A 13151-nucleotide genomic window follows, 5' to 3' on the forward strand; every position below is an offset into this window, starting at 1 on the left:
TCTGAACATCTACCCGTAAAGTTTTGGGTTCAGTTTTGTAGTCAGTGACAGTCACTGCCTCATCAGAAACTTCAAATCAAAATTGTCTCACCTCATAGTTCACGGGCTTCCAAAGTGCATCTAAAACACACTAGAGTCTTTTTAGTGATGTCATCTCACTTATACTGAATACTTGCTCTGGAATTATTCTTCAGAGTTAAAGCGATACACAGACAAAACTGCTCCGTATCGCTGTTACAGGGTCAGTTTTACCATTTCCACCAATGTAATGTAGAACCTGATTCTAGGTCAGCTTTAACTGCCAGGGATCCTGATCTGTGTGCATGCAGTTTCTTCAATAACTATAGTGTGAGCAATACTGTACAATATAGTTACAGTATCTGCAGTGAAAGACTAAACATGCAGTTGTGACTGAAGCGTTGTTTGTATTTTAAAGCTAAATCTTGTTTGGAGTTAATAGGAACCATGAGGGAAGCACAGCCCAATACTGACGTACTGAATTGTCAATGGACTGAAACGGGTCCATAAACCATATGGGTAAAATGAGGACGTGAACTCAATCATGCCAGTGTGGTATAGTCATGCACTGTAGAACTACTTCAGCCAACTGAGTGCGTGTTTGTTTCTTAAGATTTTCAATTGAAGTTTCCATAGATAAAAATAGGCTTGCATTGATTAGTTGGGTGGCAAGCAATCTCAAAGCCTTCCATTGAAATTGCCTTTTTCACTCCAGCTTTCACAATCTGGCCTGTGAAAGTGGGAGATTAAAGTGTCCAGTTGCTGAGTTGATTGCCACACTAAGGGTCGCCATTTGCTTTAAATCCAAACATAAATTCAAGGCATCCCCAAAACAAAACAATTTGAGACATACTTTTTCATTCTTTGACAGAGCTCTTGATATTAGGACTGAAAATCTGACAACTAGACATGTGTACTAGTATATTTAGAATTGTTTGTAACCACCAGAGTAAGCTAGATCTGTTATTTACAAATCCGTTCAAATGTAGACTGTATTTCTACAAGTGATGTACTCTGCAAGAATCTATGTATAATTCAGATCGATGCAGTAATAGGAATCCCAGATTTGGTGAATGGCGTATTATCTATTTTATAAAAGTCTATTATTGGTGACATACAGCCTACTGTGTCAGCGCTGGGTCTAATAATAGACCCATACAAACAATATTAAGCAGTTGTTGTTTTTTTTTAAACTAATTTGAGTGGGGTTTACAGCATCCTACCCAGCATGGTACAGTGTTATATAGTGTTATAGGTCATAACTAAATTCACTGTCAAACACTTCCCTGTGATTGTCTAAACTGGGACTTGTATTCGACGTGGTAACTTCCACCCGTCTGTTTCTCCATGCAGGATAAAACAAGAAACACTAAGAATGTGCAAACCCCTCTGTACTGTGGTTGCAGTGAATGTTAGCATATAAAAAGTCTTGCTTTTGACACGACAACTAAAAAGTTCTATGTTGGTCTCTCCCTCGTCTCTCCCAGGTACTTGAAATATCTTACCAAGAAGTATCTGAAGAAGAACAACCTCAGGGACTGGCTGAGGGTGGTGGCCAACACCAAGGAGAGCTACGAGCTGCGCTACTTCCAGATCAACCAGGACGAGGAAGAGGAGGAGGACGAAGATTAAACATGACACCACTTTTAATAAAACTTTCAAATGGAAAGAAATCCTGTTGTTGTTGTTGTTGTTTTTCCCTCCCGATATCACACAAAGCACATTTGCTCCACTAGATGCCACAGCCACCAACTCGCCTAGTTCTATTTTAATAGCTTTTTTTAAAATAATTTTTAATTAGATATCAAAGGGATTCATGAGTCCACCTATCTTTTCACTATTCATTGCTGGAATATATCAGATTTTATTAAAGTAGACCACTGCTGCACATATTGTATAATCTTGGTTCTTTTAGTTCAGTTCAGTTTCATTGCAGAGTTTGATCCATTAACAAGTGAAGTTGTTGAAAGTCTCACATGCTCCCTCTGGTGAGATCTCTATGGGGCATCCTCTGTTACAGCTGTGGTAACCTTGACAACAGTTAGACCACTGGCAGCCAGGACTCCTCTCTCAGCATGCAGTCGGCAGGCTTGCCTTTTCTTTTTTCCTTTCTCTCTGTGTTTTTTTTGTGCAAAATTGGAAGTTTGGGGAAATTAACAGTGTGTCAGTAGTGAAACATCTCCCAGGTTTTGAATCACGTTATTTTTACCTGACAGCCAGTGCGTTAATTGCAAGTGCAAATAAGAAAAAAAAAAGCATGATTCATTTGCATAAACGTGTTTTTTTTCCACAATTTTTTAATATTTTTTCAGTTTGACCGTGCACTCCACTGTCTCCCTTCACATTTAATAGGTTAGTGAATAGTGAAGTAGCTGTGCGGGAAAGCGAGAGAAGTTTCACCCCCACCTCCCCCCGCCCCCCTCCCCCCCCACACACATCCCTGTGTAACCTCCAATTCTCCGGACTTGCAAAAGAAAATGGGCAGGCGACAGGCGAGAGAGAGTGTCTGCCTGTTAGCGGCATTGGCATTGCCGCACAGTGTCTTTTTGCACACTACTAGTTGAAGTGGTAACTAGGAGAGCATGACTAACTAGTTGTGGGTGAAATTATGGGATGGATCGTCATGGCAACAGACCAGACGTCACAATCTGGGCATGTGTGTTCCATTTTTGTCTTTCTTATTTTTCAGACTGGAAGACCTGGATAGAGATCAGTGGAAAAAAATATATACATTTTTTTCCCACCTGAGGAGAAACCCCAGATTTACCGCAAAAAAAAATAAAATATTATTTTTTTTTTCTATTGAACGACGATTACATTTCTTTGGGTGAAGAAAGAAACGGGGCTGCGGCGTCTGGAGGGTTAACTTTCAGTATTCTCAGCCTAAAAGGGGTTTGGGGGGTATGAGATAAAGATGCCGGGGTCGCTGAGTAATGAAGACGAGGGACAAGACGACATGGATTTTGAAGACGATATGCCAGGTGAGGGAAAGGGGGGAGGCGGGGTGTCCTTCAGATTATTTTGCGCCGCTAACGTTACGCCTTGAATGCGGGGAAAAGGGCTTGTCCTGCGTTCCTGAGACCAGAGAGGAGGAGGAGGGGTGGGGTGCAATAAGCAGAGTCATGCTATTATTTTTGCACGACCCAGTATCTTATAGGGGGGCACGGGTCTTTATTTGCATCCGGCTGCCCTCACTATCTGAATTTGGGCAAGATGAAAACCCTCCATTAGGTTTCGGAAGGTTTTTTTTCTCCCCCATCTAGGCTGCATGGCTGTGCGAGTGTAATGGCTTTAACCTGCGAATAAGTCCAAAAGACACAACTTTGCTTCAGAGATTTGAAAGCATATCGATTCATTCAGTAGTTATACCGTTTAATTTCGATTTATGCTGTGGTATTTCAAACCCTTCTCAGTCTGTAGCCTGAATCAGATGTGTGCTATAGGGCATATTTAGTTGTTACAGTGATTTTAAGTGGAAATAGGCTGCAGTGACAGCACCGATGTTCATTTTTGTTGTCCAAATCTAAGATGCGCTGAGGTTTTTTACTGCTGTTTCCACTAGTGATCAGATTCAGGAGGATGCCAAGGTGCTCTGACTTAAGATTTTTTCCCCCAGCAGTGGCCGCAGAGGTGTGAAAGCCACGTGTATACAGTAAACATTGCTTTATCAAGTGTCCAGGTTTGCTGTGGCCCTCACTCACCTGAATATGACTGCTAAAATGCCCGATGATCATGGCTGTGGCCCCCAAACACCCCTGCAATTGCATGCACTAAACTGGAATTAACTGTAACCCAGATTCTTGGGACACAGTTCATTCAGTTCATATGGTGGCTTGCAGGGTGGGAAATTAACACCAGCTGGTCAGTTTTTGCTGTGGCTGGTAAGTTTCTCTACACCATTAGCCATTCTGGCAGGTGACCAACTGTACTTTGAAGGTCCTATTTTTATTTTTAAAATAGGACCTTCAAAGTACAGTTGGTCACCTGCCAGAATGGCTAATGGTGTAGAGAAACTTACCAGCCACAGCAAAAACTGACCAGCTGGTGTTAATTTCCCACCCTGCAAGCCACCATATGAACTGAATGAACTGTGTCCCAAGAATCTGGGTTACAGTTAATTCCAGTTTAGTGCATGCAATTGCAGGGGTGTTTGGGGGCCACAGCCATGATCATCGGGCATTTTAGCAGTCATATTCAGGTGAGTGAGGGCCACAGCAAACCTGGACACTTGATAAAGCAATGTTTACTGTATACACGTGGCTTTCACACCTCTGCGGCCACTGCTGGGGGAAAAAATCTTAAGTCAGAGCACCTTGGCATCCTCCTGAATCTGATCACTAGTGGAAACAGCAGTAAAAAACCTCAGCGCATCTTAGATTTGGACAACAAAAATGAACATCGGTGCTGTCACTGCAGCCTATTTCCACTTAAAATCACTGTAACAACTAAATATGCCCTATAGCACACATCTGATTCAGGCTACAGACTGAGAAGGGTTTGAAATACCACAGCATAAATCGAAATTAAACGGTATAACTACTGAATGAATCGATATGCTTTCAAATCTCTGAAGCAAAGTTGTGTCTTTTGGACTTATTCGCAGGTTAAAGCCATTACACTCGCACAGCCATGCAGCCTAGATGGGGGAGAAAAAAAACCTTCCGAAACCTAATGGAGGGTTTTCATCTTGCCCAAATTCAGATAGTGAGGGCAGCCGGATGCAAATAAAGACCCGTGCCCCCCTATAAGATACTGGGTCGTGCAAAAATAATAGCATGACTCTGCTTATTGCACCCCACCCCTCCTCCTCCTCTCTGGTCTCAGGAACGCAGGACAAGCCCTTTTCCCCGCATTCAAGGCGTAACGTTAGCGGCGCAAAATAATCTGAAGGACACCCCGCCTCCCCCCTTTCCCTCACCTGGCATATCGTCTTCAAAATCCATGTCGTCTTGTCCCTCGTCTTCATTACTCAGCGACCCCGGCATCTTTATCTCATACCCCCCAAACCCCTTTTAGGCTGAGAATACTGAAAGTTAACCCTCCAGACGCCGCAGCCCCGTTTCTTTCTTCACCCAAAGAAATGTAATCGTCGTTCAATAGAAAAAAAAAATAATATTTTATTTTTTTTTGCGGTAAATCTGGGGTTTCTCCTCAGGTGGGAAAAAAATGTATATATTTTTTTCCACTGATCTCTATCCAGGTCTTCCAGTCTGAAAAATAAGAAAGACAAAAATGGAACACACATGCCCAGATTGTGACGTCTGGTCTGTTGCCATGACGATCCATCCCATAATTTCACCCACAACTAGTTAGTCATGCTCTCCTAGTTACCACTTCAACTAGTAGTGTGCAAAAAGACACTGTGCGGCAATGCCAATGCCGCTAACAGGCAGACACTCTCTCTCGCCTGTCGCCTGCCCATTTTCTTTTGCAAGTCCGGAGAATTGGAGGTTACACAGGGATGTGTGTGGGGGGGGAGGGGGGCGGGGGGAGGTGGGGGTGAAACTTCTCTCGCTTTCCCGCACAGCTACTTCACTATTCACTAACCTATTAAATGTGAAGGGAGACAGTGGAGTGCACGGTCAAACTGAAAAATATGTGGAAAAAAAACACGTTTATGCAAATGAATCATGCTTTTTTTTTTCTTATTTGCACTTGCAATTAACGCACTGGCTGTCAGGTAAAAATAACGTGATTCAAAACCTGGGAGATGTTTCACTACTGACACACTGTTAATTTCCCCAAACTTCCAATTTTGCACAAAAAAAACACAGAGAGAAAGGAAAAAAGAAAAGGCAAGCCTGCCGACTGCATGCTGAGAGAGGAGTCCTGGCTGCCAGTGGTCTAACTGTTGTCAAGGTTACCACAGCTGTAACAGAGGATGCCCCATAGAGATCTCACCAGAGGGAGCATGTGAGACTTTCAACAACTTCACTTGTTAATGGATCAAACTCCGCAATGAAACTGAACTGAACTAAAAGAACCAAGATTATACAATATGTGCAGCAGTGGTCTACTTTAATAAAATCTGATATATTCCAGCAATTAATAGTGAAAAGATAGGTGGACTCATGAATCCCTTTGATATCTAATTAAAAATTATTTAAAAAATGCTATTAAAATAGAACTAAGCGAGTTGGTGGCTGTGGCATCTAGTGGAGCAAATGTGCTTTGTGTGATATCGGGAGGGAAAAACAACAACAACAGGATTTCTTTCCATTTGAAAGTTTTATTAAAAGTGGTGTCATGTTTAATCTTCGTCCTCCTCCTCTTCCTCGTCCTGGTTGATCTGGAAGTAGCGCAGCTCGTAGCTCTCCTTGGTGTTGGCCACCACCCTCAGCCAGTCCCTGAGGTTGTTCTTCTTCAGATACTTCTTGGTAAGATATTTCAAGTACCTGGGAGAGACGAGGGAGAGACCAACATAGAACTTTTTAGTTGTCATGTCAAAAACAAGACTTTTTATATGCTAACATTCACTGCAACCACAGTACAGAGGGGTTTGCACATTCTTGGTGTTTCTTGTTTTATCCTGCATGGAGAAACAGACGGGTGGAAGTTACCACATCGAATACAAGTCCCAGTTTAGACAATCACAGGCAAGTGTTTGACCGTGAATTTAGTTATGACCTATAACACTATATAACACTGTACCATGCTGGGTAGGATGCTGTAAACCCCACTCAAATTAGTTTAAAAAAAAAACAACTGCTTAATATTGTTTGTAAATATTATTAGACCCAGTGCTGACACAGTAGGCTGTATGTCACCAATAATAGACTTTTATAAAATAGATAATACGCCATTCACCAAATCTGGGATTCCTATTACTGCATCGATCTGAATTATACATAGATTCTTGCAGAGTACATCACTTGTAGAAATACAGTCTACATTTGAACGGATTTGTAAATAACAGATCTAGCTTACTCTGGTGGTTACAAACAATTCTAAATATACTAGTACACATGTCTAGCTGTCAGATTTTCAGTCCTAATATCAAGAGCTCTGTCAAAGAATGAAAAAGTATGTCTCAAATTGTTTTGTTTTGGGGATGCCTTGAATTTATGTTTGGATTTAAAGCAAATAGCGACCCTTAGTGTGGCAATCAACTCAGCAACTGGACACTTTAATCTCCCACCTTCACAGGCCAGATTGTGAAAGCTGGAGTGAAAAAGGCAATTTCAATGGAAGGCTTTGAGATTGCTTGCCACCCAACTAATCAATGCAAGCCTATTTTTATCTATGGAAACTTCAATTGAAAATCTTAAGAAACAAACACGCATTCAGTTGGCTGAAGTAGTTCTACAGTGCATGACTATACCACACTGGCATGATTGAGTTCACGTCCTCATTTTACCCATATGGTTTATGGACCCGTTTCAGTCCACTGACAATTCAGTACGTCAGTATTGGGCTGTGCTTCCCTCATGGTTCCTATTAACTCCAAACAAGATTTAGCTTTAAAATACAAACAACGCTTCAGTCACAACCGCATGTTTAGTCTTTCACTGCAGATACTGTAACTATATTGTACAGTATTGCTCACACTATAGTTATTGAAGAAACTGCATGCACACAGATCAGGATCCCTGGCAGTTAAAGCTGACCTAGAATCAGGTTCTACATTACATTGGTGGAAATGGTAAAACTGACCCTGTAACAGCGATACGGAGCAGTTTTGTCTGTGTATCGCTTTAACTCTGAAGAATAATTCCAGAGCAAGTATTCAGTATAAGTGAGATGACATCACTAAAAAGACTCTAGAGTTTTTTAGATGCACATTGGAAGCCCATGAACTATGAGGTGAGACAATTTTGATTTGAAGTTTCTGATGAGGCAGTGACTGTCACTGACTACAAAACTGAACCCAAAACTTTACGGGTAGATGTTCAGACACTGACAATCATTTGAAAGGAGGAAAACTCAATGCCGCCGTTATCCTTTAAAGTATATTCAGTTGAGGATTTTTGGCCTTTTCAGAAAGAGCCAACAGTAAACTAAAAATTCTAGCCTCAGCTCTCACACACTTGATGAGGTGCAAACTCTGGAAAGACCTGTCCTGCCACACACAGAGATTCTCAAGCCTGTTTGGAAACATGCATTATTGCAGTCAACACAAGTTTTAACAACTTTTGTTTGCCAAAGATCAGGCGTGTACATGTATAAAACCCAGGCCTTCCAGTGAAAAATAAAGACCTAGGCGTCATTGAGTTGAGCGCTCTTTGTTTGAAAGACATAAACCACTCCTCTATTTGCCTTTGATCATAGGGAGCCTTGGCAATTACCATGGCAACCAGGGCCACTATAAATGAAGTCTGCTGTCTGTAGTACTACAAGAGGAAAGTAGGACAAAATTAAAATGCATGTGAGGAAAATTGAAAAAAAAAATCTTCAGACAAATTGATGCCAAAATAAACACTGGACTGTTGAGTAAGGGGGCCAGCAACACAAGCAAACCTCTTCCAACAGGGTTGTTGAATAGACCAGGGGGCATTAATTCAAATAATAACAAATAGATTTACATTTACATATGAATATTGATGACGCTTTGTAGTACAGTGTGTGTTTTATGTGTGTGGATGGAAAGGCAAGAAATTTTGAGAAAGCTGGTTGTTAAATGACGATTCTACCCAGTCGTTCGTAATTTGAAAGTCTTATGTTCGGTAGCCAATAATACAATTTATAATCACATCATATATGATATAACAATCATACAATGTTCTGCTGCTAAGGAGGCAGAAGTTTGTCATTGAGAGTTGAGAGGGCCAACTAAGGCTGAAAGGTGGATGGTTCGATGCCCAGCACAATGAGAAGAGTGAATTCCTGCTGTGCTCTGGCGACTGATGGTAACAGATACCAGTGTTTCCCCAGTTTGATAGTACAGCTGGGTCTCCAAACCTAGAGGAGCTGCCAACCAGCCTCAGAGAACTGCCATAACCTGGGAAACGCCTGAACAGGCTGCGAAAAGACCGAACATCACATGCTTAACAGAAGTATTGCAGATTTTTTTTTTTGTCTTGTGCCAGAGGTGCACACACTTCACAACTAGATGGATTAGGGACTCACACCTTTGACGACGAGGTGAAGACTGAGATCATGAACGAGTTGTAACGCCTGTAATCTGGTTATCAGCATCAAAATCTGATGTGGAAAAGTCGCAGGTTGCTCAAGATAAAGCGGCTCGTCTGGCACTCGGTTGTTCATACAGGACAAGTGTTAACTATATGCATGCACACTTGGCATGGCTGATGGTTGAACAGAAAATGTCTTTGTGTCTCTTAATGCTATTGCGGAGCGTCATTAGTACCAACAACCCATCCAGCTTGGCTCATCAGATACATATGGCCTCTGGGCATGGTTACAGCACAAGAGGTGCAGCCGCTGGTCACATAATGCTCCCGGCTCCAAGAACAAATTTTTGTAAATTTACCGTCATATATAGGTCAATAGCACTTTGGAATTCTCTGCCCAAAGATATCATATCTACTGTTAATAACAAAATAACTTTCAGAAAGCATACAAAGAAATATCTTGCCAAATAACAGGATAAGCACATACCCCTACTGTACATGTATGCATGTCTGATTGTTAGGTTAGGTTATTTTATATCCTCAAATTATATCCTCAAAGACTTATTCATCTATCTGTTTAGTCTGCTTGCTTTAGTATCACTTTATATCTATCAAGTGTTTTTTTTCTTTGTTTTTATGTTTAATTGTACTGTTATCACTTTATCCTTAATTTCACTCATTTGTATATCTGCTCAGCTTGCCTGATTGTTTTTATATCTTAAGTTGACTGTACTTTCTTATTGTATGTCTGTATTGTATTTCTATGTTCAGGAGCCCAGGAAGACTAGAGGCACATCCATGTGCTTCAAATGGGGATCCTTAAATAAACAAACATAAACCCCACACACTTGGAATCACACTCTTGACAAGGTGAAGACTGAGATGATCACACACACGAGTGTTAACCCCACACACGCAACCCACGCAACGCAAGCTCTCATGCTACTACAACATGGAGCAAAAACATGGAGTTGGAGTCTTTTTCTTTCCAAAGTTCCTGTAGTTTTTCCTTGTGCTTTTTTTGTGCGTTTTTTTCTTGTGCTTAACTCTCAATAACCATTTCCAGTCTGTAATTACATTTGATGCTCCATTCATGTCATACAAAATGCTGATTCAAAGGCTTTTCCACCCTACCAGGAATACATTCGGAGGCAAACACTGACCCACAGTGTCCATTAAACTGCCCCTGAACAAGACATTCATCCCCTTTCTCAGATACATGTTGTTCTCTTTGTATGAGAGAGAACAACACACCAACTTCATTGCCAATTGTGGCAGTTTAATGTTACTTTGCTTATCGGTAAACATACGCACCTTGCAATACATGACTTAAAACCTTTTTCTTAATCATTAGGGTCCACTGGTAAATTTGGCATACATTTGATCCGCCAAATGGCATTTGTTTGAATAAAATTTAAACTTTTATAACTTCAGGTCAATCTTCCTCCACCAAAATACACTGTGGAAGCAGTGGTGACCAGTGCAAATCAATTCTAAAAGTCATTATGTCATTATATTCAAAAGTCAACATTTCATTGGAACAAGTGCTGCTCTGTGAATCAGATGCATGTCAAATTTTGCCAATGGACCATAACGATCTGGAAAAGTTACGTTTTGAGAGGTATGTTTGCCAATAAGCAAGGCAATATCACACTGCCCGACTCTGCAGTGGAGTTTGGCATGCTCTCATCTCCCATACAGAGAGAAAGAGAATGGTACATATTCAGGATACTGCTCCAGAAGGCCTGTACTCTGGCTTCACCAAATAAATGTCTTGTGGGCGGCACATATACAGTATCTAAATGGGGATATGCAAAAACACAAATTCCAATCTTCTCATTTAACATGACTGACAAGGTTGTACAGTAGTTTATACCTCTTGGAAAAGGGAACCTCGGAGTTCACAGCGATTTTACTCTTGCTCCGCTCGATGGACACCACACCACCGCCCAGGTTTCCAGCTTTGCCATTCACCTTAATGCGCTCCTGCAGGAACTGCTCCTGTAGTAACAAAGACACAGCAAATCACATACAGCAGGGCCTAATACAACTGATTTGATTAACAACCCTGAAAAGAAATTGATTGGTGGAATCAGAAATCTCCTAACACATGGTGAGGAGTGATGTGCAGAAAGGCGTTGTTGACAAGTACTGACAGGTGACAGCTATTGTAGTTGATGCTCTGTTAGTTTCCGTTTCAACATTAATAGCACGCCGACATACACAATCACTTCTTCCTTGTCAACTTACTGCAACTGTCTTATCCAGTGACTAAGGATTGATCCCAGTGATTTGACAGCAGTGTACTGACATCCAGAGGTCAAGCCTGGCTGCTGCTGCACATTGTGTAACAGACAGGATGGAAATATCTGTAAATATCACCTCCGACAACTGGTCTACTTACAAAGTTGGCAGCGTCCATGATGCCATCCTCGACAGGGTGAGTGCAGTCCAGGGTGAACTTCAGGATCTGCTTCTTCTTCTTACCACCCTGCTTCTTGACCACTGGCTTTTTCTATAGCAGAGCAAAAGCTTACTCAAACACACATAAAAGCCTAATAATTCATTAACTGCAAAGCTGCATTGGTTTATAAACTTGGTTCTTTAAGGACGTCATAGCATAGGTAAGACAGCTAAGGCAGTACATTTCTTTCTGCCGATTATATTGTGTCCAGTTACTGAACCGGTAGGTAGGTGGTTTGTGTCTAACTTAACATTGGCTTCACTCCTGGCAAACATTTTTAAACGACAGTATTTTACAGCCTTTAAGTAAACAACTCCCTGTTTCTAAAACCTCTCAACTTTTCGACTTGTTGACTATGCCCTGCAGAGCCGCATTTAAGCTAATGTGCTGACGTTCATGTACGCTAGCCACTGCTAGCTAACGTTAGCACTAGCCCAACGTGGTTAGAGCCGACACAGTAAACAAAGCCAAATAAAAGGCTCTTTATCTCTGTGGCAGATGTATTAAGGTGCAGTGATAGTATACACAGTGAAAATTACAAAACACAAGCAAAACTATGCAGTCTACATGTTGTTTTTTTCCACATTTCACTACTCACAATCGGTGCCATGATTGGCAAATTTGGCAGAAAGGAAGGAGGAAAGGCTGCGCAGGAAGTATAATACCCGCTGCACAACCGATGGCATCGATTTATCTGGAATTGATTAAGCGAAGTGAGATATGTGAGAAATTGCAGGCTAATGCAGGCAGTATTTGCCCAATATCAATAAAGGTATTGTAAGTCGCTTTGGACAAAAGCTAAATGCTAAATGACATAATGTAAAAAATGACATAATGTAATATAAATTACTAGTGTCTGCCTTACTAGGTTACCTTTATTGGTAGTAGGCTAATGCATTATGATATAGGTTTATTTATTTTGTTCATGCTTTGTTTTCAATTTTGGCCCTGTGCATTTATAAGTGCATTTCCATTTAAGCAGGCATATAAAACACAGAATATCATGACAGTCAAATTACTAACAGAAAAAGTCAAGGATGACACAATAAAGCCCTAAGGCTTTTTTCCACTGTGGTCCTCTCATGCTTTGCTGTTATTAAAGACAACATGAGAGGCAAAGATAGAAATGCAACCAAGCAACACTAGTGAAAGAGTTCATACCATAGACTAGGGCTGGGCGATATGGTTGAAATCAATATCATGATAATCATAAGGATTTGTCTCGATATCAATATATATCACGATATGGTTCATGTATGCAAAATCACGGTAAATAATCAAATTAATGTTCATCTCATTGAACTGAATGGTGATGTTAGGTGTGAAGTCAAACAAAACAGAAATATTCAAGTAATATTCCTACCATACCTCATTTTATCAGAGTTTTTAAGTAAAATTTGCTTGTCATCATCAATTTAGACAGCAGAAATGTGTGTCACGATATCAAAATATCTTCATATCATCACGATATGATTCCACTGAAAGACGATCAACGATAATATTGAATTATCGCCCAGCCCTACCATAGACCATAAAAAATAATAAATAAAAATAAGGTTCATCCCATCCTCTGTAAACAGTGAATGGGATGATGTATG

At 40.9% G+C, this 13151-nt stretch overlaps 1 protein-coding gene across 1 annotated transcript; it reads right to left on the reverse strand.

Annotated features, from left to right (window-relative positions):
- Window positions 1-6227: 6227 nt before the first annotated feature.
- On the reverse strand, window positions 6228-12195 carry LOC139647930 (large ribosomal subunit protein eL22). The gene is made up of 4 exons (XM_071523937.1): window positions 12152-12195; window positions 11494-11604; window positions 10966-11090; window positions 6228-6413 (listed from the first exon to the last, which is right to left on the reverse strand). Exons 1-4 carry the CDS (start codon window positions 12161-12163, stop codon window positions 6269-6271), a joined length of 393 nt encoding a protein of 130 aa, XP_071380038.1. The 5' UTR covers window positions 12164-12195; the 3' UTR covers window positions 6228-6268.
- Between the last annotated feature and the right edge of the window lie 956 nt (window positions 12196-13151).

The sequence above is a fragment of the Centroberyx affinis genome, unplaced genomic scaffold, assembly GCF_046629955.1.
Source record: "Centroberyx affinis isolate AG114_WGS23_722 - 3 ecotype Tasmania unplaced genomic scaffold, CSIRO-AGI_Caff_v1 ptg001130l_1, whole genome shotgun sequence".
Classification (NCBI taxonomy): domain Eukaryota; kingdom Metazoa; phylum Chordata; class Actinopteri; order Beryciformes; family Berycidae; genus Centroberyx; species Centroberyx affinis.